This window comes from Crocuta crocuta, unplaced genomic scaffold (genome assembly GCF_008692635.1).
Source record: "Crocuta crocuta isolate KB4526 unplaced genomic scaffold, BGI_CrCroc_1.0 scaffold130, whole genome shotgun sequence".
In the NCBI taxonomy this organism is placed as follows: Eukaryota; Metazoa; Chordata; class Mammalia; order Carnivora; family Hyaenidae; genus Crocuta; species Crocuta crocuta.
This window is the reverse complement of record NW_027527920.1, coordinates 2659839-2687764: the sequence shown is the minus strand read 5'-3', so window position 1 is coordinate 2687764 and position 27926 is coordinate 2659839. Positions and strand designations below refer to the sequence as shown.

At 50.1% G+C, this 27926-nt stretch overlaps 1 protein-coding gene across 2 annotated transcripts; it reads right to left on the bottom strand.

The window, feature by feature from the left end:
• Positions 1-191: 191 nt before the first annotated feature.
• Positions 192-27584, bottom strand: PKM (pyruvate kinase M1/2). Of its 2 annotated transcripts, XM_077746189.1 has the most exons (11): positions 27484-27584; positions 16595-16776; positions 15731-15822; positions 10660-10791; positions 10036-10222; positions 8630-8900; positions 7170-7320; positions 6822-6974; positions 3567-3733; positions 1614-1795; positions 192-938 (listed from the first exon to the last, which is right to left on the bottom strand). In XM_077746189.1, exons 2-11 carry the CDS (start codon positions 16746-16748, stop codon positions 832-834), a joined length of 1596 nt encoding a protein of 531 aa, XP_077602315.1. In that variant the 5' UTR covers positions 16749-16776; positions 27484-27584; the 3' UTR covers positions 192-831. The 2 variants fall into 2 exon arrangements, with proteins under 2 accessions (XP_077602315.1, XP_077602311.1); XM_077746185.1 differs by lacking the exons at positions 3567-3733; positions 27484-27584 and adding an exon at positions 4114-4280.
• Between the last annotated feature and the right edge of the window lie 342 nt (positions 27585-27926).

Below are 27926 nucleotides of genomic sequence, written 5' to 3'. Positions count from 1 at the left end.
GGTTAACCTGTATCAAGACAGCTACTGCCTTCCCAGCACCTCTGCACCCTGCGGAGGAGATGGCAGGTGATCTGGGTTGTCACACAGGAGCGACCGCCAGGAGCTGCAATGCCCTTACCAATTTCACCCTCAGAGGACAGGGTTCACCCACCACACTGCTCCCCCCCGCCCCAACAGAAACGAGAGGAAACTGGTGCTTCAGCTGTTGTTTATTGACACAGGAAGGCTCTATAGCAACAGGCCGGGAGGTGGCGCAGTAGTGGGGAAAACGGAGGGTGGGGGGAGTGTTTGCCTGCAACGACAGCTGAGTGGAGTGTAGGAACACAAGTGCACAATGCACGACAAGGTGGGAGTAGGGGGAGACTGAGAGGGGTGGGAGAGCAAGGAAGGGCTTAGGCCAGTCTCCTTAAACTGGAACCACTGCCCTATGCCACAACTCTTGCTGGCGGTCTCTCGACGCCAGGCCAGGGGTGGGAGTTGTCCGGGTATCTGTTTTCTATAGGACCTGAATGGAGTACACAAAAAGGAGACGCAGGAGCTGTTGCCCTCTGTTAAAGCTCTGGGGCTTCTGGTCCTGCACCCTCTCTTCGTCCCTGGCTTGGGTGGGGTCACATGATGTGCAGCCCAGCTCTGTTCTGGGTTACCCCACCCGAACAGGGTCTTAAAAAAAAACAGTCATGTTTCACAGAGGCATTAATAGTCTTCCCTAGCATCCCAGCCCACTAGTGCCACATTACAACCCCCAAGTGAGCACTACAAGCATTGCTGGCCTAATGGATGGGTTGGGGGAAGGGGGTGGGATGGGGCTGGAGAAGGGGTTCTTGAGGCCTCTCATGGCACAGGCACTACACGCATGGTATTGGTGAAGCCGGAGCCAGGGCGCCACCCAGTCAGCACAATGACCACATCTCCCTTCTTGAAGAAGCCTCGGGCCTTGCCTAAAGGAAGAGAAGAAAGGTTGGTGAGTAAAAGCCAAGCCAGGCAGGTATGCCCCGCAGCCAGAGAGGACAAGCAGGGCTGGCTGATCATTACTTCCCTATGCCACAAGGTGGCGCAAGCATCTCAGCCCAGGCAAAGGGGATGAATGAGGGAGGCCCAGATATTTCCTTATCAAACAGAGTTGGCAGGGACCTTTGGACATCACTCATTTTATACCCTAGAGTGTGCAGAGCCTTGCCCAAAGTCAGAGCTAGTTGTTTCTGCTCACCCACTGACCCTTTTATGAGGGACAAAGGTCATGAGTACATAATCGTGTGTGTGATACCCAGCAGTGTAGGAACTCGGGCTAATTTTTTAACCCTCAGTAATGAGTAGAGATGCCAAAGAACAGACAACTCTGACTATCCAGGATCCTTTGCTTTGGGCCCCACACTGGAAGACAGTGAGGAGACAAAGTGGGCAGCTCAGCCCACTCAAAAGGCTCCTCCTTCCCTCCTGGGCTCAGCCCAGGCTTGAGGAAATGGGATGGAGGATTCAGAGAACATTCCCAAGGAAGACAGATAGGGCTCTTGCACACCCAAAGATCAGCACGTTCCCATTTCTGTAGGATCCCAGGGAGACCAATGCTCAAGCATCCTCCCCACCCACTCTAGCCCTTGCTCCCAGCCACGCACCAACATTCATGGCCAAGTTCACCCGAAGGTCCACGTCCTCAGCCCAGGCGTCCTGCACTGGGTCCTTACACACCACAGGGAAGATGCCGCGGTACAGGTGGGCCTGGCGGGCAGTCTGGTGGTTCCGGGTCACAGCAATGATGGGGGCTCGGGGGCGGTATCTGGCCACCTGGTGAGCAGACCTGAGATAGGATGATGGAGGGGCAGAAGAAACCATTAAACAGTGTTCCAGGAGCCTCCCAGGAAGTCCTGGAGAACCTTCAGCAACAGCTCACCCTCTAATCCAACTCACCGTGCCAGCCTGTGACCCTAGCCATTTTGGCATCTGCTCCCAAAGCTGGGGTGGCCCCTCATCCTGTATCTTCCACAGCACATACTACTACGCCTCTAGCTATGCCGCCCACTTGCCTTCCTCCTCTCCCCATAGGCCAGGGCCCCAGGGTCATACCAGCCCAGCATGGTAGTCTCATCTCATCACCCGACATGGCCCATAGCTGGAAAAACCCCCTCCTCTGAACTTTTCCATTCTGGCACAGACACAGCCCTGCCCAACCTCACCAGCACCCAGTCCTCTCGCTGCCTGCAACAGCTATAAGCCAAGCAGCATGTGAATAGCACCTGACTCTTGACATCTGCAAAGAACAGGAGCAGAGCCCACCAGCCCCCGCTGGGACTCTGCAACACAAGCCTTCCCTACTGCTATACCCTTTCCCCAGCCCACATGGCCCCCAGGTCCCTGAAAGAGTCCCAGCAACTGGGCTCTAGAACCAAACCGGAGTATCTAAGCACAGCTTAGAAATCTGGGTGTTACCCAGGAGGCAAAACCAGGAGATGGGAAGGTTAGTGTCGTGGGCTCTGCCTGTGAAGGCTATGGAGGGTTCGGGGGGCCCAAGCCCCAAGGGCCAGGTGCTTCCTGGAACACGGACACCGCACACTTGTGCTTGCAGATGTCTCTCAGGAGTCGGGGCGGGCTTGCTTGCAGGAGGCACTGCGCCTCAGAGGGCAAGCTGTAAGGGCACTCAACAGGTGTCCAGGAAACTTAAGCCATAGCACAGCAGAGAAAGCCCTGCTAAAGGCCCGGCCCCCACACAAGGCTTCCAGAGGGGAGCAAGTGCTGAAGTCGGGACTAGTAAGGGTGAAAGCCCAGAAGACTAGAGCTATAAATAGCCAAAGAGCAGAGGTTGGACCTTTTCATAAAGGTCAACCCTAATGATTGGAGCGGTTTATCCTGAGCCCTCTGCTAAGGGAGTCTGCACAGATCCCATGTCCTGCTTCTACAGAAAGCCCCACCTACCACTCCTCAGTGCACGGGGACTGCCTGAACTGCTCCCCACTACCCTCCCCCTCCAAAAACACCCTCATGGCCCCAGGGGCAGGGATGGGGAGCACACTCCCAGACCAGGGCAGTGACAGAAGCTAACTCAATATCCCGGACTAGAAGGAGATCCCAAGGCCAAGGCCAAGCACAGGCCTCAGCGTGGTTGCACAGCACCAGAGAGCCAACAGGATAACATGGTGACCTTTCGTGGTTCTGAACCCACTTGCCTTTGGGGCTCAAAGACTGACAGGGACAGGTGTACCAACCAAACAGCATGTCAGTGAACAGCACTAATTTTCCAAACTGACCTTTTAAAGAGCACACAGTAACTGGAATGAACGAAATGGTCAATCTACTTTTTTAAAAGGTTAGCTTTTAAATATCAAAGAACCACTTAGAGTCAGTCTATCTGTAGTTCTATGACTAAGTCTCTGATTTATCTGGAGAACATAAACTTGCTTTGGACCCAAACGATCCGACACCACTTGGGAGTGCTGCCTGGAATCCTCTGGGCCCTGGTGGCAGGCAGAGGGGGTCTTACCTTGGCTCAGTGCCATCTGAGCCCTGTTTAATGCGCTGCTCTCAGGACACCCAAGAGAGGTGCCCCTGAGCAGGGCATCCCCGCCACCTCCTACCTGCCAGACTTGGTGAGGACGATTATGGCCCCACTGCAGCACTTGAACGAGGCCTCCACGGCGCCGACGGCGGCGGCTTCGGTGGGGTCGCTGGTAATGGGTGCCAGGCGGCGGAGTTCCTCAAATAATTGCAAGTGGTAGATGGCGGCCTCTGCCTCACGGGCAATCTAGGGGAGCAACATCCGTCCAGAGGGACGAGAGGGGGACAGAGCTTTGTCAGAGCTGTGTCACAACGGGAGAGGGTGAGGAAGGCTCGCACGGACAGCTGGTGAGGAACGTGTCTCTGGATGCGAGGCCAAGAGGAGCCCGACAACTAGAGACGCTGAGCTGAGCAAGATCAAGACTCACAGGAACTAGTCCTTCACCAGGTGCCTGTGACATCCACTGTGCCTACCGAGCCAAAGGACCCTTTGGTCCTGCCCTGCCCTGCCCTGACCTCCCTGGCTGGCTTCCTGCAGACGAGAAGAGGGCTGGGCCCTAGCGGTCTTCCAGATCAGCTGGAGCAAGAGGCTGGTTATCCTACAGTTACCTGTCCTTGGGGCCCTACCTGCCAGACTCCGTCAGAACTATCAAAGCTGCTGCTAAACACTTATAAGAAGCCTCCACGCTGCCCATGGCCATGGCTTCCATGAGGTCTGTGGAGTGGCTTGAGCCTCGCACAAGTTCTTCAAACAGCTTGCGGTGGAACATGGCTGCCTCAGCCTCACGAGCTATCTGTAAGGTTTAGGGGGGAGGAGAAGCAAGGAAGAGGGAAGGAGGAGGGGAAAAACAAGAGACAACACATGGAAAGACAGAATGGGGAATTAATCAGAGGGAAGTAACCTTAGGTTAACTGGCTTAATCTGTCCTTCAGGCAGATGCAAAGAGGCAGCATGATGAAAGCCCCACTGCTCAGGGACAGGTGGAGAATTTCTAGCACTGATTGCTGCTGCTTCTCCTCCTCTAAGAGAGGAAAAATCGGTTCTTCCATTCTGGAAGGATTTGTTGAGTGGGGTTGGGGGTAGAGAGAGACAACATGGCGGCAGGCTCTAGCACCTCAGCACAGAAACATGCCCAGGCTGGGCCCGCGCCACTCCCTGGCAGGACTTGACCATGCTGCCTCATGACACAGCTGATAGGAAGAAACAGGCCCTCCCTCCTCACATGGCTGGCTGGTTACCCCAGGGCTCCTCCATGGGCTTCCGTGCACACATGGAGCATTTGCTTGGCTTCGGGCACAGGGCTGCTACGAGCCTTTCCAGTGGCCTGCATGCTGAGCAGCGCGGGAAAGCCGGCGTCAGACACAGCCAAAGCCACACAGCTTAACCGTGTTCCAAACACGAGGGTGGAGAAATGGCAGGTTTGTGAGGGGCATACTGAACAGCCATGTGACGAGGCAGATGGCCTGTGGAAGCACACAGGTAAGTTTAAGATGACATTTGATTAACATGTAAGGATTACCACAGTCATGAGAAAGCCATTCAGTTATTCACAGACCACCTGCTCAGGTTAACATCAAAAATTAGAAAATTTAAGCTTTAGAGGATCTTAATGCAACCAGCAGCATCTTAGAGAACGATGGGGAAAGGGAGAATCAGTAATAACATCTCATTAATTGGACGGTATAAGCAGGCATGTGGCAGGATTTACTAGGTTACAGGTTTTCTTTCTCGGAGCATTGGGTGCATGCAGCCCAAAGATGAGGAGACATGAACAACAAACAGAACCATACCTGGTACTGCCTAGGCCCTTAGTTATGGGTCATTCATTGCCTCAGACACAAGAGAAAGCAGTGAACAGTTGCAAGAAGCTGTCAGCCAGTGTTAACTGGGGACGGGGAAAGGAGAAGCCTGCACCACCTAGCCCAGAGCCTGTAACTTATCTTCTGAGCAGTGCCTTCCAAGCCCCGCAGTCCCCTCTAAGGTGTCTGTCTGTTCATAGGGAAGACCGGGGGTATGGAAAACCAGAACTGGAATTCCGAGGCCAGACAGAGCCTGACTCTTAGCCTCTGCCCCCAGTACAGGCCCCTAATGGAGACGTGGCTTTATCTCCTGCTAGACAAAGCACGGTGCTGCAGGAGAACACTGGCTCTGGAGCCAGCAGATCTGGGTTCAAACTGAGGCTTTATCATCACGTTAATCCTCATCTGTAAGCTGGGCTGACATCTATCACACAGAGGATATGAAGATTCCATCAGTCCACATAACCTAGTAACTGGACACGCAGGGAAGGAGGAAAGAAAGGTTTCTCGGAGGGAGAGTTGTTTAAATTTGAGGGGTGCAGGGAAGGGGGCGTCACACAAAGGGCATGGGGATCCTTTGTTGATGGAAAAGGGAATAGGAAGGTTAAAAAAAAAAACCCACTTCAGAATCAGAAGCAAGTTCGCTAAGTTCCACAAACGTCATAAGCACTGACATGGGGCCGTTGTGAGAAAGTGAACCTGCAGCACTCGGGTCTCCCTGGCCTGAGGAGCCCTCGTGACTGAAGCCTGGACTGCCTCTCGAGTGAGTCTAGACCTGGACCAGACAGGGCAGAGGAAGAGGCAGCCAGCAGCGGGCTGTGGCAGAGGCAAAGAGCCTTGGAGAGCTAGCTCCGTGGGGGAGACAGAAGAGCCGTGTCCAGGACTCCCTCCGGATGCTCACTGCAGGCCCAGCCCTCCTTCCGCCCATCTCTACTTGCAGACTTGCTGCCAGGCACTAAACCCCACATTTCAGCCTGAGGCGCGTGCAGCAGGTCAGCAAAGCGGGCCCAGCTGCAGGCGCCACGGCAAAGCCAGCTTGGTCACCACCGCACTCACCCGGGACCCCTGGGGCGGGGAGGGGGAGGCACCTGATGTGGGACAAGGTGGGGAATCAAGTGGACCCCAGAGAGATCGGCTGAGAACAGGAGCTCATGGCTCTCTCCAGAATGGGACAGAATGGGACAGAGGTATTCAGGGGTCCTCTGGGCTGTCCAGAGAAAAAGTACAAGTATCTTAGCACTTGAGCCCAGGGACGGACTCAGAGCCTTGAAGCCAGAAGTGAACTGCTTCTGCTCTAATGGAGACGTCTCCAGAACAGAAGGAAAGAGGAGGGTGTGTGGCCAGCGAAGGCAGAAGAGGGAAAAAAACCCCAAGACACCCCTCTCCCCAACTCACACCTCCTTACTCTTGTTGTGACTTAGAGGATCCTCAAAGATTGTGGACGCAGACGCCTAAAAGGTGTCACACTGCACCAGAGACCACCTCCACCCCGGGCCGGCCTGAGCCCGCGGAGATGGGGAGGCCCGAAAACTCACCAGGTGCTGCATGCGAACAGCCTCCAGGGGGTAGTCCCCTTTGGCGGTCTCTCCAGACAGCATGATGCAGTCGGCTCCGTCCAAGACCGCATTGGCCACATCACTGCCCTCGGCCCTGGTGGGACGGGGCTTCTTGATCATGCTCTCCAGCATCTGGGAGGGGGACAGAGCAGGAGTGAGACGTGGCCTCGGCCGGCATCAGAGACGGACTACAAGCCGACCCCCTGGATAGCGTGTCTGCACATGAGGGGAAGGGACGGTGTGTGTGTTTGAGGGACACGGGGCAGGCCCTGGGGAGAGCCCAGGTGGCTGCCCTACAAGCCTGTGAGCGCGGGGAGAGGCACGTGCCTGTGTCGCACAGATGACAGGCTTCCCAGCTCGGTTGCACCGCCCGATCATCATCTTCTGAGCAAGGAAGACCTTCTCTGCAGGAATCTCAATGCCTAGATCACCACGAGCCACCATGATGCCATCGCTGGCTTCCAGGATTTCATCAAACCTGATAGAGAGGGTAGAAGACGGAGAGGTTACGTGGAACAAAGTCACATCTGAGGTAGTTACTGCACACAGGAAGTTCTCCTGGGTTCTCGGACTTAGCAGCCCTTCACCAGGAGAGCCATCTGTGACCTCATCATGCGTGTACAGAGGCGATGGGGTGTTCCAGATACCTTAGCCACCCCCACCCAAAGTGGGCTAACACTGGTGCTTGCTGGGGCTTCTTCGGCACTAGCATGGGCACTTCACTGAAGGGGCGGGGGACAGGACAAGGTTTCCTCCAAAGCCCCGTGGGCTCAATTCTTCTCCATCTGCACCTCAAGGCCCCTCTTTAAGGCATGTCTCCACCGTCTCCACTCTAGCCAGCATTTCCAAGGCAGAAAGAGAACCCAAGGCCAGCTAACTGCTCCTGATACAAAGATCCTTGGTCGGAAAACACTGGAGGGCTGCTCCTTGAGGCGGCCCCTCCCTCCATGCTGCAGGCAAGAGTAGCTATGGCTCTGCCTGGCCTGTGGCTAGGGTCAGGGAGCACCCGTGGCTCATCAGGACGAGACCCTAGACTCCCTATCACCTAGTACAGAGGACGTCTGTGCAAGTTAAGGATGGCAAGGTCAAATGGTGGGCGGGGCTGCTCCACCCACCCTCCCCAAGTACATGCCTAATCCATACAGGTCGGTCTAGGGTTCTAGCTGTGCCAGCTTATGTTCCTAGCCGGGAGCGGGAAAGGAACAGAAACAGATGTCACCGAGCTGGCCATGCTCACTCGGCCCAACCTGGGGAATGCTGGGGAGGTGGCGAAACCAAGCTGGGACCATCTAATATACCTGGAGGAGAGGCATGTGCTTTCCTCCAGGAAGCTGGTAACATGCCAGAGCCAGCCCAGACATCAGGCCAGGGGCTTCCTAAGCGAAAACAAGGACACCCCGAGCTCCCACAAGCCTCCCAAGTGAGGGGCTAAAAGGAGTCCCTTCCTAAGAGCCTGCTATCTTCGTTCTGTTGGGAAAAAATGGTGGTGGATGTGGGAGATGGAGGGGCAATATCCCCTTATTCCGGCAAACAGGTAGTGCTCCTGGTCTCTGGGTTGTGGGTTTGAGCCCCAAGCTGGGGGTAGAGATCATATGCATACATACATAAAAATAACCAATGCCTTCCATTCCCCCTCTTAAGATAGACTCATGGGTCTGACCTAAGCTAGGGAGTCTGCTTTCTGATAGGCTGGTCACAGGTTTGGGAACTGGATATCCACAGGATACAGCCTTTTTGGAAAGGGGGGCTGGGGCTGAAGGAGGCAGGAGACAGAAGGGGGCACTTACCTCCGAACTCCCTCATGATTCTCGATTTTGCTAATTATCTTGATGTTCTTTCCTTTCTCTCCCAGGACCTTTCTCACTTCATGGACATCAGCTGCCTTGCGGATGAAAGACGCGAACACCATGTCTACATCCTGCTCTACCCCAAATTTCAGATCCTGGATATCCTTTTCTGACACAGCAGGCAAGTCCACAGCAGCCCCAGGGAGGTTCACACCCTTCTTGCTCCCCAGGGAGCCACCATTCTCCACCTCGGTCACCAGGAAGTCAGGACCTGTGCAAAATGGAATGGGGGGTGGGGGGGCAGAGCAATGAGGGCACAACATCCTCAACAGGAAGGAGGCTCTCCCCAGTACAGTGAACTGGAAAGCAGTACATTGTAGGCACTGGAGCCGTATGTCCAGAATTCAAATTCCAACTCACTAATTGTATTACCTTGGGCAAGTCAACTAACCTCTCTGTGGCCTCAGTTTCCTCACCTGTTAAGTAGGGATAATAATACCTGATACTCATAAGACTGTTTTAACATTTACACAAATTTGGGGCACTGGGTGGCTCAGTGAGTCTGAGCCCCACGTCGGGCTCCGTGCTGACAGCTCCCTCTCTCTCTACCCCTCCCTCACTCATGCTGTCTCTCTCTGTCTCAAAAATAAATAAACATGGGGCAACTGGGTGGCTCAGTCGGTTAAGCGTCCGACTTCGGCTCAGGTCATGATCTCGCCGTTTGTGAGTTCACGCCCCACATCAGGCTCTATGCTGACAGACAGCTCAGAGCCTGGAGCTTGCTTTGGATTCTGTGTCTCCCCGTCTCTCAAATACACGTGCTCTGTCTCTATCTCTCAAAGAATAAATAAATGTTAAAAAAAATTTTTTTTAATAAAATAAAATAAACATTAAAAATCTTTTTAGATAAAAAATTATAAAATGTATACAAATTATCAGGTAAAATGCTTAGGACAGTGCCTGACACTTAAATATTAGCTACCATTCCCAAGTATACTGGAGTCCTGCACATGTCATATTGATGGAAGAAAGAAAGCAGTAAGGCAAAAATAGTGAGGACAGATAAAAAAAAAAATTTTTTTCATGTGGTGGCTCAGCTGGTTAAGTCCCCCCAACTTTAGCTCAGGTGGTCATGATCTCTTGGTTTGTGAGTTCAAGCCCCGCATCGGGCTCTGACAGTGCAGAGCCTACTTAGGATTCTGTCTCTCTCTCGCTCTCTCTCGCCCCTCCCCCACTTGTGTGCTCTCTAAATAAATAAATAAGTAAACTTAAAAAAAAAAAAAAGAGGAATTCCTGAGAATAAACAGACTTAATCTTGCTGTTGGCCAAACAAACTCCCCGTGTCCCTTGTGTCAAAGGAGACTGAGAGGTGGGAGCTGGTGTTCGAGGGAGGCTGGCTCCCGTACCTTTCTCCTTCACCAGCAGAGAGATCAGCCCATCGTCCACGTAGACCTTGCTGCCCACCTCCACCACCTTGCAAATGTTCTTGTAGTCCAGCCACAGGGTGTTCTCATCACATTTTTCCATGTACGCATTGTCCAGGGTGATCTTGAGAGTGGCTCCCTTCTTCAGCTCCACCTCTGCAGTGCCGCTCTACAGACAGGACAGTAAGCTACGAGGCCAGCCCTCCCGGCAGGACAAGAAAAGTTCTTTCCTCCGTGGAAAAACGCTCAGATCTCACCCAGGAGTACAATAAAGCTTCTGACTTTGGGAAGAAATGAGCTCATTCTCAAACTTATCTCAAGGAAGTCATCCAGGAAAAACCTACAATGTTTCAGTCACACTATTCAGACAGGGGAAAAGGGATGAACAGAGACTTGGAAGTAGGTTCCCAAAGTAAAAAAAAAAAAAAGGTTCCTCTCTGGTATCATTTCTTAGCAAAGTACATCAAAGTCAACATTTCTTACAGTGATGAACAGAACTCTCCTTTCTAGGTCTAAACTCTGAGGAACGTGGCCTCCGAGCAGGGCACACACATGGCTCCTGGCACCTCCTGCGCCTTCCCTCTCCCGGCTCCCCGTGATACTCACGCCCTTGATGAGCCCAGTTCGGATCTCGGGTCCTTTGGTGTCCAGGGCCACAGCAACCGGCCGGTAGCGAATGGGGTCGGAAGCAAAGCTCTCAGTGGCTGCGCGCACGTTCTTGATGGTCTCTGCGTGGTACTGGGGGCAAGGAAGGAGAATGACGGGTGTCCGCCCACATGAGGATCTAGCCCCAGAGCTGAAGCTGATCCCTCAGGAAAGGCCTGTGGATGTTCTAGACGTCCGCCTTCCTTGGCTAGCCTCAGCGTCACCCATTCACTGAGCACCCTCCACCTGCTTATCTCAATCCCCTCGGTCCCCGCCCGCTTCTTCCCCAGCACTAACTCGCTCATGGGCAAATCTTATTTTAGAATACTGCCGCCAAAACCCACTACTGGTATGGTGTACACACACTCAGCATAAAAAGAAGCGTGTCTCCCTTATCTTCCCTAGGACCGATGACTCTCCCTTGGCAAATACAGCAGGCAACTGGAATAAAAGACCTTGTACTTATGTGTGGATACTGCTGGTCTGGCAGTCAGATTCTGATAGATTTGGCAATTCTGAGCCTTTTCCTCTATAGATTCCAAGTACAATTCAAACTTCAGTTATTTACTTAAGCTTACAATGGCCCAAGCTACACACCTCACTGCTAAGGTCCCAGAGACCTGGTTTCTACCATCACTTTCCGGAGCAGCCTAGGGAAAGGTGGGAATACGCCTCTCTCTGAACGAAATGCCCTGGCTTCCATCTTTTTCTTAAGCCCTTTCTCTTTTTCCATTTGTTGCTACCATCTGACTAAAAGGAGACTCAAAGCCGAGATGTCAAAAGTGCTTAGCATAATCAGCAGATTGCTGATAACAGAAGCACCCAATTCAGCACTTTGCAGGCTTGTCCTTCAGCCACCCCAGTCCAGAAGAGTGGCACTCACAAGGAGGCTGGAGGGGAGCCAGAACCCGAGTTTAATCTCCAAGGGCAGTGCTGCCTGAGTTTGTGTCTGAAAATCTTCAGCTTCTTATCATACTGTCTAATGAGGACCACTGGCTTCTTTTCTGGGGGCAGAGGCCCTTACTCCAAGTTATGAAAATTTCCTTCTATTGCTGGCTCACAATAAAAACAGTGGAGAATAGAATATAGAGGTAATTTTTTTAAAGGAATGGGTGTTTCATATGGCCAAATGCCTTTTCCTCAGAGCTGATGTGAGGCATAAAAAGAATCCATGAAGTATTTAGAACAAAGATGAGCAACAGGAATTATTTAATAATGGTTACCTAGCATTACCATCATCTTCTACTGACCACTCTATTTCATCCACAATGCACTTTGAGTTCCTAGAATAAAATTTACTTGGTCATGAGGCAGGGAATTCCTTTAGTAGATGACTAGACTTGCCTGCAAAGTTTTATTTATGCTTTCTGCCTCATGTGCTAACCTGTCTGCTTTGGATACGGTCCTTGGCTTATCTTACTATCAGGGTGTGATTTCAAAGACCATACTGGGAAGCCTTCTGTACTTTATTCTAGACTCTGGGACAGCATGAAAGAAGATCTAACTGCTCCTTCAAGGTGGGCAGAAAGAAGTCATCAAAGTCATTTAGGCCTGGTGTTCTGAACCACAGCTGGAGCTAACAGCCACATTTTCAATTTTTTCAGGCTGTTCATCAATTTATATTTTCTACATCTTGGATATTACCTTTTCTTGGAAGAGAGTCAAATTCATCTCAATGTATAGAACTTAAAGTAGAAGTCTTTCTATGACTTTCAAACTCTCTTCTAACGTATAGGAAATATTCCCTTCTCCTAGTCTTTTTTGTGTGTGTGTGCATCCTAAGTCTTGACCAGGCTTTCCAGAAATGTCTGTGCTACAGAGGTGTTTTGGTTTGTCAAATTTAGTCTTTATTTTATGAAGTTATGCTTTTAAATCACTGTTTTTCCTCCACCCTTCTTACCCTCCTCCCTTTTTTTTCTTTTTCTTTTTCCTTTTTTTCTCCTTTTTTTGTTTTTTTCTTTTTCTTTCTTTCTTTTTTTCCCTTTTTTTTCTCTTTCTTTTTTTCTTCTTCTTTCTCTTTTCTCTCTTTTTTCCCCAGAACACTGACCTGACTAACTCTGGTCGCCAGCTTGCTTAAACAATCATAACGAGTCCATTCTGTAAATGTAAATTCTACACCTACCGACATTTTCAGCTCTTTCTCTCAGGAGTAATTAGACTATATAGTTTCTCTGGATAATTCCAGCATCCTTCTCTCACCTATCCAACCATATTCTACCCTTTACCTCTTTGAAAAAAGCTTCTTATCCCTTCTGCCTGTTCATTCTATTTCCTCCACCCTTCTTAGATTATTTGGTTCCCAGTGTTTTAACTATTTCATTTACTTTCATTAAGACTTTTGTTTTCTGATAAGTACATTTAAGTATGTAAGTCTTCTTGATTACTATTGTTAAGATTAAAGGTTCCATAAAAAAATATGCCAGAGGATATGGTCTATATAATTTCCATTTTATGGAACTTGAGGGGTTTTGGTGGCCTAATAAATTTTATAATCCTAACCATTTTAAATAAATAAGTGTTTTGGTCCTGGGCAGCCATAAAATCATCTATTTATATACATACCAATGAGATTATTAGGTCTTATATTATTCAAATCTTCTCTATAGTTATCTTTTGGTACATTCTGGGGAGGTGCACTGACGTCTTCCACTAGGGTTATGGTTTTGCTGGATGTTAACAAGTGGTAAAGAAGTCCATCAATTAATACTGTCCTTGTGGAAGGTTCTAAATTTAGGTTGTTTAAAAGTCAGTATCTCTGGGAGCACATGTTCAGTGTGAACACATCTCGCCCTTGTGAACTGCCAAAAGTGGGGTTAGGGACACTGTCAAAAAAATAAGATACAGATAGTAGATGTCCCTCTGTCCGAAGGAGAGAAAACAATTTCAATGTTCTATTTTAGAAGAGTATTTCAAATTGTCAAGAGCTGGGAAAGCATGCTGCAGCATCTTGTCAAAGGTGCATACAAAGTAAGAGCTCTGGCATGCAGTCAAAACTAAAACCATTTACATTACTTTAAATAATATTAAAGTAAATACACATATATATATGATATTAGAACAATTTCAGATGAGCCAAAACCCTGATCCCAGAGACAACCTTATCCTGGTCAAAAACCTCAGAATAAACCCACTAGGGGACTTGGGGGGTGTTTTGTTGTTGTTGTTTTAAGTCCCCATTCTAATTTAGGAATAAGAGTTAAAGCAGAGATTATCTCCAAAGGCCTCTTGTAGTTTAAAAAAACCCAGGGGCGCCTGAGTGGCTCAGTCGGTTAAGCGTCCGACTTCGGCTCAGGTCATGATCTCGCCGTCTGTGGGTTTAAGCCCTGCATCAGGCTCTGTGCTGACAGCTCAGACCCTGGAGCCTGTTTCTGATTCTGTGTCTCCCTCCCTCTCTGGCCCTCCCCAGCTCATGCTCTCTCTGTCTCAAAAATAAATAAACATTTAAAAAATGTTTTAAATAAATAAATGTATGTTAAAAAAATAAAACCCAAAACCCTGAGCCAGCCCCCCTCCAGCAGATGCAGTAGACAGCAGGTGGCCTTGCCATTTCGGAGCTGCAGTGGTGTTATTTTACTGGATGGGAAGAGGCCACAAGCCTAGTTAAAGGTCAACTTCTTAAAATCTATTTCTGCTGCTTCTGCTGCACAAAGGAGACCCTGGCACGGTCTAGCAGTAAGGATCAATAGTGAACCGATCTTTAGCTTTATCTTTGGGCTAAGCAAACACTGGCAGGAATTCCTGGGGACTTCTGCCAAGGACCCCGACATTAGAAAATTACAGAATGTCATCACAGACCTGTCTTAACCTGCCCGAAGTGCTGGCTGAGCCCAGTTCCTCTGAACTTGGTCAAGCCTCCATGACATTTGAAAGGCAGCTGCCTGCCAGGTCATAGACCGTTTATGGAACACGGGTTAGGGAACCCACGACAGAGTCTCACGTTTCCAGAAAGGAGAAATTCACCTCTTGGACTGTACTTCCTGAGGCTTTATTTTTAGTCTAACCTTAACACCAGCTTCCAAATGCCAGAGGGCAACCCCTCACCACTTGCCCTTACAGGGTAGCATTTTCCTTATTCTAAACAGAAGAGTGGGGGAAGTTTGGCCCATCCATTACTTCAGTATCAATACCACTATGAAAGCTCACAGCTTATGAGTAAGGCTGATGGTTTTTAAAAGGAATTATACCTCAGGGAAGCTCCACTCCTCCTTCAAAATGAGTCTGGGAACAGAAGCAGGAATGGAGCACTTCCCAGTAGCTGGCTACTGGTCCCTAGGTAAAGCCTCTGTCCACAGGTCAAGTCAGCTCATAAACAGCCTCAGCACGAATACATTCGTACCAGGCTGCTGGGGAAGTGTGCAGTCTTTAGATTAATGTACCACAGCCCCTGGGAAGGCACAGGCCAAGAACACAATGTCGATGAAGTGGGGTATTATATGCCAAGAAGTGTTAATGCATTAGACTCAGTCCTTAACTTGCAATGAAGACTTCTCCTGGACCTGCTCAGTTATCTTGGGTCTGAACTAGGCCAGCATTCAATCTGCAGGGTGACCTTTTGGTTCATCACCTCAATATGAACTGTTACAGAAACCCAAGGGTAAGGAGGTGTCAAGCACTGTGGCCATGATGCCCAATGGCTTACAAGGTTTTCCAGTAGGACCCTTCCACACTTCTTAAGTTTATTTTTCCCAGCAATCTCTAAACCAAACTTGGGGCCCAACCCACAACCCCAAGATCAAGAGTCACACGTTCTTCTGACTGAGCCAGTCAGGCACCCAAACCTTCCCCACTTTTGTTAACACAGGTGTGCGAGATAACTGCGGCCAATAACGAAGCAGATCTTCTTCGCAGAAGGAGACCTGGCCAGCTGAGATGGGGAAAGGAGCGTAGGGGAATGCTAGTGACGATGATCTCCCCATCGGCTGTAAACCCCAGACTCTTTCTTGCCTGATCCTCTGTGGCTAAATGAACACTGCATTTCTGCCCAGTTTCCTACATGTGGCCCCAGTGGCCAAACTGTCCAGCTGAGGCTCACCTCGTGAGTTCCATGAGAGAAGTTCAGACGGGCCACATTCATTCCAGACTTAATCATCTCCTTCAGCATCTCCACAGATCGGGAAGCTGGGCCTAGTGGGAAAAAAAAAAAAAAAGTAAAGCCTAAGTGTTAATTATTCAAAGCAGAAATAACATTTGGATTGGAGAACTCTTGATATTCTTTTTCCCTAAAATCTCTCTCCCACAAGTAGACCAAAATTCTTTCAAAAGCATATACATAGCTAGTACTGTGTTTGCCCACTTTGATTTTAAGGGGACACTTTTCCCATTTCCATCAAATTCTACAGGCTCCCATCTAACTAGGAAAGCCTAAGTAAGACTTGGCCAGCCCCCTCTGCTCTCCCTGAAGACTAGCCAGATGTCCAACCACAGAATTGTGTTTGTACAGAGCATGTCAGAAAGGTCTTCCCAAGAGAGGCACCTGGGTGGCTGTCAATTAAGCATCCAACATCAGCTCAGATCATGATTTCATGGTTCATGAGTTCAAGTCCCACATCAGGCTCTCTGCTGTCCGTGCAGAGCCTGCTTCGGATCCTCTGGTCTTCTCTCTCTCTGCCCCTCCCCTACTATCTCTCTCTCTCAAAAATAAACATATAAAGAAAATCTTCCTAACATTTCTGAGATGCTCCTAAAAGAGGTGGTAAGGAAGACATCACTAAATTTGGCCTTTAGCAGCAACCACACAGCATACTAATTCCTTACTGCAATTTCTGATAACTTGAGTTTCCACCAGAAACTGGGTAGCCTCTAGCCCAGCACCAGGTTTGCTACATTTATTTTGTCTTTTCAGGAGAGAAAAGATCAGTCACAGGAGGCCCTTGTTTTGGGGGTCACACCCACTCACCGATGGTACAGATGATGCCAGTGTTCCGGGCCGTGATGGGTGGCGAGTCGATGTCCAGGCGGCACATGTGCTCCAAGAACGTGTCAGCCATGGCCGCGTGCAGCTGCTGGGTCTGAATGAAGGCAGTCCCGACATCACTATGGGGCTTTGACATGGCTGCTGACGTCCTGGGTCCAGAGGAACTGAGGAGAGAGCGAGCAGTCTGAGAAGCCCAGGTGGTTAATACACCACTTGGCATGTGAAGCTGTTTCCTGCTTACACATTAACTCAATAAGCACACTTTGTGCACAAGCCACAGGAAGCCCCGCCACGCTCTGGCCATGTGGGCGCTCCTCAAGTTGGGCAAAGGGTTCACGTGCCTGTGAGCAAGTGGGAAGGACCTCAAAGAACAGTTTAAAAACCTCGCACCCAATGCGTGTACTTCCCAAGTACCCGCTGTTAAACAGACCCCCCCTTACAATATAGCTCCCATCTACCGTGACAGCTTTCGTGTCCATCCTACAAACAACACTTCCCAGGCACAGTAGGAGCTTTCCCAAAAGAAAGTTGTAACCAATCTTCCAGTGAGGTAAAGAACGAACTCTTAGCTTAGTGCCCTGGTGAATCTAGATAGCTATCTCAAAGCTATAAATGCCTGCTACAGGGCAGGGCATCCACGCAGGCTTTTAACAATCTCCACCCAAACACAAAGTGATTTTCCTGGTTTTAAAGACAGCCACCAACCAGGCACACCGCTGAGCTCTGGGATCCTAGATCGTCACTCACAACGGTGCACACATCAAGTTCATTCCTCAACTCACTCTGGTAGGAGAGTTCACGGACAGATCGTAAAAAACCAGCCCCTGGACAGGAAGCAAAGTCGATCCAAAACCCTGAATGCAGAAATCTTTTGCCCCAGGAGTCTGTACCTAAAAATTACATTTCCTTTCGGTTAGCAGGACTTTAGGATGCGCAAAGCAATTTGCATAAAACCAAGGATAACCGGTCTGGTTCTAAAAGGAGTACAGAGACCTTAACAGGACAGTCACAACATGAGAAAACGAAGATTGCTTGCCACATCCTTTTCCCAACTGATTTACTGATGCACCATCTCAGTTCAACTTCCTGACAAGCACATCACCCCAAGTAACAAAGACCATCTGTGTTTCAGGTAATTAACCAGGCCAGGTCACAATCCTGACAACTGTCCCGACCTTTGCTTTCTTCATTACTGACTTACAACTAAACTCACTCAGCCGGTTAGTTAGCTGATTGTTACAAAGACTTGAGAAGCTTCCAGGCAGTGTCTGAAGAACCCTTAGGCAAGGATGTGAGCCAGAGCTGGACACTCCTCATCAGAAGGCTGTCCTCCTCCTCAAGTTCTCAGACCAACGGCTACTCCTTCTGAAACCCTTGAACCTAGAGGCTTCAGCCCAGGCTCTGGAACAAGCCCCTCTTCAGCCCTGTCCCTCCTTCCTCCTAAATCTAAGGCACCCCTGATACCTCACTCTTACAATCTTTCTCCTCCTCCATCCTTAACTTGGTGGCCTCTCTGGGTAGCTTGAATAGACCAAGCATATAAATCCACCTCTGCTATCTTTGAGAATTGTGATAAAAGTCCAAGAAGCTTTGTGACCAGGTATTAGCAAACCTTCTGTCAGCTGCTGAAAACGAGTGGCTACCACATTTTAAAAAAAAGGGGGGGAGTCTGCGTGTGAGTGGCTCAGTTCATTAAGCGTCCCACTTCCGCTCAGGTCATGATATCAAGGTTCGTGAGTTCGAACCTTGTGTCGGGCTCTGTGCTGACAGCTCGGAGCCTGGAACCTAATTTGGATTCTGTGTCTTGCTCTCTCTCTCTCTGCCCTTCCCCCACTCATACTCTGTGTAATTCGCTTTCAAAAATAAATAGACTTTTGGAAAAAACAAAACAAAACAAAACAAAAAAACCAGATGGCTACCACCAGTCCTCAACTACAGAAGCCAAAACTTTAAAACCGGGGAAGAAAGATACTGGCTAACTACTCCATGTGGCCAATGCACTGTTCCCTTCAACATGCATTTCCTAACTCCCTAATACATAGCAGGCACCAAAATGAAAATGTCAACCCTCTCCTCCACGACCTATTTGGTTTTAGATCTGTCAGCACTTAATACTTGGAGATATTCTGGTGTTTGTTGAGTGGCCTTTCAATGTATCTTAACACCTCTTTGTCAAAATCAAAGTTCTACCTCCCTTCCCCTCCTTCCCCAAATCTGAAGAACTGAGGAGTTGCCGACGGTGTTGCCAGGGCAGCCAGGGTTCCGTTACCTGTACTCAAGGGGAGTCAGGGTTGCCGCCTGCAGAGCGCACAGCGGGGCTTAGGTAAGTCTGGCTGTTAAGGGACACCGGCGAAGAGATGGCAACAGGTGGCACACCGAGCCAGCTGGAACACAAAGGCCTTGCTGTGGCCTCTGACTGGAGTCATCATCCAGTCTGAGGACTGGATCATGAACCAAGTAAGATCTGAATGAATGGGCTGGAGTAACTAACCCCAGTCTTCTCAAAAACCATCAGCTGGCAAAAACAAAAACACAAAAAACAAAAACAAAAGAAAAAAAATAAAAAAAATCAGCAGCACCAGGTGCCTCTTCTCTAGACCTGAGACATCAGGGTTTCCTTGCAAGGACCTGGCTGGGGCCACTGGTTATTGGGTCATACCTTGTGTTCTCTGGGCTTGGGCTTCCGGTGACATAATGCTCTTTTTTTGGCTCAGGGTGGCTCCTTGGCCCCACTTGCAAAGATCGCTCGGAGCTGAGTAAAGTTTGCTCTGCAGAGCTGCACAAGGATCAAGGCAGAAGCTGAGTGTAACCAAAGGTCTTTGGGGCAATGGCAAAAATTACCTTAGTAACCAGGTATCCAGATGGCAGCTGCTCCTAGAGATTCAGCTATGTTGCAGAGAAAATACCAAGAAACTGGTAATAGAAACTTTGCAGGTAAAAGTTAAGTTCTTACTGGCTCCTCGACTGGACATCAGATGACCTTCCCTCTAAATTCTCTTTAAGCTTATGGTTTACTAACATTTCACTATTCTACACAAGAACCTCGTTGGTTTTGGCTCAGGTCTTGATCTCATGGCTCGTGAGACTGAGCCCCACACTGGGCTCTGCACTGCCAGCATGGATCCTGCTTGGGATTCTTTCTCTTCCTCGCTCTCTGCTCCTCTCCCACTCGCACTGGCTCTCTCTTTCTCAATAAAGATAAATGAACTTTAAAATAAATATACATCAAAGAACTAGAAAGGTATCTACCAAAATGTTAACAGTATGTCATCTGGTGATAGGATTACGACCAATTTTTTTCTTCCCTTTACTAATAAATTTACCTGTATGAAATATTTCCATGTTAAGAAAAATGGCAACTGTACCTCTTCTGAAAATGATAACATAAGTTTTTCCTGGTAGAAGTGTTGGAAGCTTCTGCTTTTATTAATCAACCACTGCTCTAAGCATTTCAGGAATACTCTGCTTACACATGGCAGAGGGGAGATAACACAGCTTAGGCCCAAACTCACAAATCCCTTGCAAGGCAGTTCCACTGGCTTAAAGCCAACCTTGATCTGTTAGAACCTCAAGGCAAAAAAAACAAAACAAACAAAAAAAGTTGTTAAAGTCCACGGGACAATTCTATGAAAAAAAAACCTATTAGTTACGCACCCAAGTCAGCAAACTTCTTTTCCTCCATCTTCACGGCAAAATCTCTGTGACAGGGATGTTCTGGTACAGAAGGGCTGTCTCCAAGGCCAGGAGCAGACACAATTATAATGGGCTCAAATGATAATCCTATTTCACATGTCAAATTAAATCTGAGGTTTTGCAAGCTCTGATCTTTTGCTCACCCGGCTATTAAACACAAAAAAATAACAAACGAAAATCTGTTTGGCATTTGCGTGGATTTGCATGCCAGTGGTCAAAAAAAGCCTGCTTGTCAGGACTCCTAGGAGAGATCTCACCATGTCCTTAAAGGCAGTTACCAAACCAGAGAACTCAGGTCTCATCCCCAGGTCACCAGCAGTCCTCCGGCCTCGGAGTCTCGCTTGCCAGAGGGTCAAGGCCTCTGCTCCCAAGGTCCTCCCCGAGCCTCTTTCTCCTGAGCACAAGCTGCCCATCCGGCCAGCCACCCGACTCGACTTCTTCCCTAAACACCCTTCGATGGTCCCCTAGCCCCAGGATGGCAGCCGGGGCCCTCGTTTCTGAGGGCGGGCCTCTGGGAAGAGCTCCCCCGCCCCTGGCGCTGGCCTTCTGGATGGTGCCCGCCGGGACATGCAGCCAGGCCAGTGCCCGTCTGACTCACTACTGCATCCTCCTCCTTGGGAGGCACAGACATGCGCAGCCAACCTCCAGCCAGCAGTGGAAGCCCGGCGTATCCACTGATGGTGGCAAATGCCGTGCTCAGGCGCAGGAACCTTATTCGTGAGCGTGAGCCCCTGCAGTAGGATCTTCCTCAGAGCCATGTCTCCTCTGTGAGAAACGAGACAGCCGTCAGAGGCCGTCAGAGGCCTCGGTGCAGGCTGAGGGGATGGAGTAGGTACCCTCACGGCTCAGCTCCACGTGCCCCTCTTCCCACCTTTCCTTCCTCATCTCCGGCAGCCCCTGGTCCTCTACAGCTCTAGCTTCATTTGTGCCAGAAACAATTCTTTGGCCACTGTCCAGAAACCAGAGTGGGAAGGAGCATCTAAAAAACACAACATGCCTCTTCTTAGAGCCAGTACTGCTGGCGAGTTGTGCTGGCTGGGAAGGCTTCACGCTTCACCAATTCTTTCACAAAGGCCCCAATCATTCTGCCCTAGTAAACTAGCCTGGCCCATGGGCCTGTGTGTGCATAACCCAATTTTTAACCAGCCAGGGCTCTCTGCACCAAGTCTGCTCTGATGCCAAACCTCACCGCACAGAGTAACCCAGTAGTGATGGCACCTGATGCCCACGATTGTGTTCCTTGCTCTGACATTGATTTGCTACCTACACCTCCAGGTCAGCAAGATAAAGGCCTTTCAATGTCCTCATCTTCAGACGAGGCGTCCAGGCCAGCCTGCTCTCTAGGAGCATCTCTTCCTAGACGCCGGAGCAACAGAATTCCCAAGACTGGCCCTAATCTGACTATGACAGCACCAAGACCAAAACGGGTGCCGGGCGACTAACAGAGCCTAGTAAGGTCCAGACCAAATAGGCGGTTTGTCCTTATATTCAGTTAGAGTGAGGATATCAGGTATTTACATATGGAGTGGGGTATGGAAAAGAAGCCATTTTTAGCTAAGAGATTTGAATCTGAAGTCCAATCTACCCTCAGCAGGCTTGATAATAGAAATCCAAGTCTAGTTTACCTGGTTACATAAAACAAAATGAGCCCCCTTGCAGGTTCAAGTAAAATTCCCTTGCTTTTGTTTATTATGGCTAAAACTAAGGGAGTTAAACTTCAAAAGCAGGAGCCTATGGTCCTATTTCAATCTTGAGTGTAAAGAGGGCACTAAGGCAGACACAAAATGGGCCCACCCCCCAAAGGACCACTCAACTCCAGGGCAACTAAGTCCCAAGTCAGAGAAACATCTGATGTCCTCGTCTGACCACAGATGCTCAGAGCAGAGAACTGGTTTGAGTCTGAAGGAGGAAGTCTGGAGGAGCTTTTGTTGTCCTGTGTTATGATGTCTCCTTACGAGGCTTAAAATAATGAGGCAGTGTTTCACAGCATGACCATTCATACTCTGGGACCAGCAAAGGACCTGGGACCTTGTAGTTTAGGGCCCAAGTCAGGGACAAGCAGGATGGGTGATGGCCTCCAGAGTGAGGCATTAGCTCAGCATTTAAAGGGAGAGCTGCCCTGCATCATGGTTGGAGGGAGGGGAAGGGGGGTGAGGGGAGGGTGGGAGGAGGATGGGCAGGGCCAGCTCTCTAAGAGCACTGACCTAGTTTGTATGACTGCTCTTCCTACAGTGACCTTCACAGATTTGCTTCTATTTTGTTTTATTCTGAACTAAAGAAAAAAAAAAAAAAGAAATATTAACATCTCTATTTCTACCACCCAGAACGGACTACTAACACTTAGCCAGAATTTCTTTAGGCTTTGAAAAAAAAATACAATTTTGTAGAGTTCATTTTCCCTCCATCCCCAGGCCCCTCCAACCCTTCCACAGCCTGTCACAAACTCGGACACCCAACTACTTTCATGAATTTTCTATCCCAATTCATTTAGGTGTGTCTATCTCTATACCGACTCCCATGATGTTGTTTTCTAAAATGTTCCTAGTATACTGTACAAATAGACAACCTGCATTTTTTAGCACATTTAAGATCTACCCGGTGGGTACACAGATCTGGTTAGTTCATACGAACTGCCGTACTAGCCCACTACACAACTAGATCATTTACTTATGTATTCTGTATCCCCTTACTGGTTGGCCATCCTCCTCCCCTACTGAATCAATTTCTCCCCATTAACTAATACAATGACAACTCTACCCTAGTACATGGTTCGTTGTGCAAACGTGAGCTCCTCTGTATTTCCACAAATGGAATTCCTGAGTCACAGGGTATGTTTATTTTCTTTTACTAAATATCGCTGAAATGCTCTCCAAAGTGGCTATATCCATTTGCAACCAAGCAGTAACGTGAGCTCCTGCACTCTTCTACCTCCGCCCAACATTCAATATTGTCAGAGCTTTAAAACATTCACCCATCTAATAGGTAACATCTATTAACCTGCTTTCTAATGGAGTAACAAAAGCAGGATAGCGGATATCAGCAGTCTCTACTCCCTTGCCTCTAACTAGATCAAAGCTCCCGGGGCTCCTCCAAAATGCCCATGGTTTTGTCTCCTATAACATAACTGACTCACTTACTGGGTGATTCCTTTGCCCTCATGACTGGAAACCAGGAAGACCCCGATTATCTAAAATTAAACAAATACTAACAATAAATAAATACTAGGTTGATTTCAAAGGCTTGGAAGAACGGGGCCTCTTCACAGGAGTTTCTGGGCTGCATCAGCGAAGGTGGCACTATCATATCCTATCTTGGCATCTCCCCCACCAGAGCACCTGCCTAACGACCGGAGCAAGGCTTGCTAGCGTCAGGAGAGAGAGGCTTAGTGAGAGCTCCCCAGAAGCTTCTCCGAAGGACAGAAGAAGGGGAGGTAGGTCTCAGAGGCCACCGGAGGTACTGCAGCCCGCTCACCCTCCTACGTGCAGACCAGCACAAACCACTGCAGGGGCGGGGCCACTTCTGGCCCCGCCCCCCTCCCCTCCTGAACTGAACAGTCAGACCAGGAGGCAAAAAGGCCCAACAGAGGTTGCCCGGCACCATCCCCTACCCACCCCAGCTCCCTTTCCCCAAAGCAGCTTCTTTAACAAAGCCCCAAATGATCCGACTATTCATTTATCTAGCCTGAGACTAGCTTTTGGAGAAAACTCCCAAATACCCAGAAGGTATGCTAGTATTAAGAACAGGATTCCCCTAGCCCTGTTCCTTTCTGTACCAGAATTAAGGTTTACAAGGATAACTCAGGGTCCTGTAAGACAAAAAATTATCTTTTTAAAGTAATCTCAGTGCCCAACGTGGGGCTCAAACTCACGACCCCAAGATCAAGACCCACATGCTCTACTGACTGAGCCAGCCAGGCTCCCTTCCTGTAAGACTTTTCACCAAATCACTTTAACGTCTCACAAGATCCTCAATGAGGGTGCAAAAAAACGGTGCTCGCACAGGCAACTCATTCTTGTGGTGTACCAACTGAGATTTGACTGTGGACGTTTGGAATGATTCAGAAATGAAATGTCAGATGAGTCACTTTCCCCTACCTTGAGCTGTCTTAGCTCTTGGCTAAAATAACACATCCTGACATGCCTTCATACAAGCTGAAACAAAATAAGTTAGAACCAGTGTAGTTGATAATGCATGGGTTGCGTTTTCTATATTTTCTAGCTCCTAGTCATTTCCTCATTTCTCTCATTGCCTCAACATTAAGAAACCCGGCTTTAAGAAATAAAATGGCTTTTCCTGTGACCCCCCTCCCCCCATTAATGTCACAACATTCAAGGCACAGAAGCAACTCCCTACAAGATGCTAGCTGTTTGGAGTCCCAGCTACCAAATTTGCCAAGTCACTGGCAAATTACTGGGTCTTAGAGACCCAATAATGCTTTTTGTTAAACTATGAATTCAACACTAAAATCATTTACTTCTAATGCAGTGCTGAAAACAAGAGTAGCTATTCTAAGGCAGGAAGAGATGAACGTCCACTTATTTCGACTCAAGTCCAGTAACTCAGAAAGGAGTTCAAGGACATTCTTTCAGTCGTCATTATTCATGACCATTACAGCCCTCCTCCCACAAAGGGTGCCACGTCAGGACACAAGCTACCTTACTTGGGCCCGGGGCTCTGCCAGGCTGCACCTAAGCTTTGAGGGCAGCCTAGGGCGCTGGGGGACCTGGACAACTATCTTTCACTCAGGTGAAACCATTTTTAACGTGGGGGAAACACACGCTTCACTATTTGACTCACTGAATAGGGAGAAGGGACTTTTTAAACGTGTGAAGACCACAGTGCAGTTTCCCACTCACCCAATGAAGAGAATTCTCTCACAAGCAGAGAAGTTGAAAGGTTGAGTCATCTTCCCCACAGAGGACCCCCCTCCGCCACAGACCTGGTGCTGGGTTACATATCCACCCCTCAGAACAGCCCCACTGCGTTTGCCAACAGCATCCTCAGGCAACAGGAGAGCAAATTATTTGCTAATAATGCTGCGGTGCAGGAGTCCTGACCCAGGATGGCCTCTGCACCCCAGGAGTGGCCACACCCTCAGGACTGTCAACAGGAGCCTACAGTCCCCGCTTCAGATCCTAACTTCACACTCCCCAGCTGGTGGAGCAAATCCTAGAACTCCACCTGGAGTCGGTGGGGAGAACAGTGAAGATTTCAGTTCTCTCCTGCTGAAATTCTGCCTCCTTGCCTTCCTTCCTTTGTCTACAGGTCCCCATTCTCAGGAGACCAAAGTAGAGCCACTGCAGCAAGTAGAAGGCTGCAAGATAACATTATTAGTTACTTTGTAAACACAGTACCAGGATCCCTTAAGGGACTCGTTCCCAGGAGATGTTTGGTATTTAAAAAGCATGACTCCAAAAATTAACTAGGAATAAGTATCTGGGTATGGCAGGAAAAGATGAGCCCTCACACTCAATTCCGGATTAAGTGATTGTGCTCAGTGACCAAAGAGTACGTTTTAAGACATTTCTTCTGGACACCTCACTAGCGATTAGGCACTGAGCTGAGTACTCACCATATATTCATGTGTGTATACAGTGACCAATCCTTTCAGCCATCAGGGGGGAAATGTTAATCCCAGTTTATCCATGGGAAACTGGGGTCCTGGGGCTGGATTTCCTCTATCATTCCGCATGTTAATGAGTCAGACCCGATTCTAAAAACCTGTTAACTTCCCAATGCCTCTGTCCATCATGCCTAGTCCTTAACCATCAGGCTTAAGCGTACAGTAGACAGTCCATGTCTTAGGTTTGAAGAAGCCGGATTAAAAGCCAAAGGATGCCTTTCCATGACTGGACTTTTAAGTAACCTTCCTACTAGAAGGTACTTTTCTGCTTCAAACCCAGTGTGTGATGCCACCTCGTGAGCCTTTCTCCATCCCTCCCATTTCTCACCCCACAGGAAGCGGTCCCTTCCTCGCAGCACTTAACCACTGGTAACTTTCATGTTAGTTCCCTAATCACACTGTGAGCTTTGTGGGCTATGATCTTTCTAGTCATCCCCCCTTGCCCCAAAACAGCTTAGCACACAGGAGATTTTATTGAGTGAACGCGGCACGTGGCGTCAAGTTGTTGACGTATTTCTTTTTTGCTCCCACCCACCCCGAGACCTCCGTGTTCCGGAACCGGGGAGCATGTGCTCAGCGAGGTGAAGCAGAGGCGAGGCTGCACCGGTCCTGCGGAGGGGCGGGTCCCGGTCCGCTATGTGCAGCCCGGTAACCGCGGAAGGGAGCCCCGGGACCCCCTTCGGAGCCAGCGCAGCGAACCCGGAGCGGCCCCAAACAGAAATGCGCCACAGGGGCAACCACCCTTTCTTCTCCACGCAGCGGGAAGGCCTAGGGTTACATAACCTTCCAAACGCGCCGCGGGCCGCCGCTGCATCCCCGGCCGCACGGGAGCCGGCCCTGCCCATCCGCAGACCACTGCGATTCCGGCTGCGGATACCCGCCCCGGGCTCCACGACCCAAGCTGGAGGGCCGGGAGGAGAAGGGGGTGCAGGCGGACGTGACCAGAACAAAGGGGAGGGGCGAGGACCCGGGCGGAGCGAATCAGAGAGCCAAGGACAGGGATGCGGAGGAGCGGACGTGACCAGAAAGGAGGGGGAGGGGCGGGCCCGGAGCATGAATGGGNGGGGGGGGGGGGAGGGGAGGAGCTGGGGAACGGGTTTCGAAGAGAGGTTTCAAGGAAAGCATCCTAATGAGGGGGGGCAAGGCCAGCGGAGGGCCCAGGGAGCGGGAACGGTACAGTATTAAGGGGCCAGGGGAGGAGGCGAGCAGAGGAGCAGGGGGTGAGAGAGGAAAGGAAAGAATCCGAACACTGGAAGGAAGGCGAGCATGGCAGCCGATCGAGGAGAGGGAGGCGAGGATGGGACCAGAACGGGGGTGGGCACTGGAGCAGCAGAGGGCCAGCTTTGGGAGGAACAGGAGCTGGGGGTCTGACAAGCAGGCCCTAGGCGCGAGCTGGCTCCCTCCTCTCTCCCGACTCCAATCGGGGGCGAGATGCCCAGGACCCTGCGCCGACCGCGGTGTGGGTGCCCTGAGAGCGCAGACGGCCGGGAGTCCGCACTAGCCGGGTGCAGGAGACCCAGGTGGGGACGGATGGCCCAGCCTCTGCCCCGCTCACCTCCCGCGCGGTCCCGCTCGAGCTGCAGTGCGGCTGCAGAAGCTGGTGGGCGATCGCGACGCGTCGCTGCTGTGCGGGAGGCGGCAGTCTGAGCCCCGAGGTTATCCCGGCTGCGGCCGCGCAATCCCTCCGCCGCCCCGCCCCGCACCCAATCCTGGCTCCCGGCTCGCCAGGCCCCGCCTCTCCGCTTCCTCGCGGGGCGCAGTCACCTTCAGGAAGAAGCGCCGCGGCGCTCAACGCGCCGCCAGGTTGCCCTTTAGGGAAGGACTACATTCCGTGGCGGAAGGACACGGAACATAAAACTCGCAGCATGAACGCTCTGCGCAGGCCAATGGGGAAGTGGCAAGGCAGCGGGGCCCGCCCCGGGAGCTCCGGGGACCTCCCTCCCAGACCCCCGGGCGCCGGCGCCACCACCTGTTGCTGCCAGCTTGGAATGCTGGACT

Bases quoted from the DNA above. Each gene is read 5' to 3' on its own strand.
- PKM (XM_077746189.1), bottom strand. From the start codon at position 16,748: ATGTCAAAGCCCCATAGTGATGTCGGGACTGCCTTCATTCAGACCCAG. The intron at 15,823-16,594 runs GTGAGTGGGTGT...TTTTCCCACTAG, and splicing joins TGGCATCATCTGTACCATCG to GCCCAGCTTCCCGATCTGTG. The intron at 939-1,613 runs GTGCGTGGCTGG...CTCTTCCTTTAG, and splicing joins GAACTTGGCCATGAATGTTG to GCAAGGCCCGAGGCTTCTTC.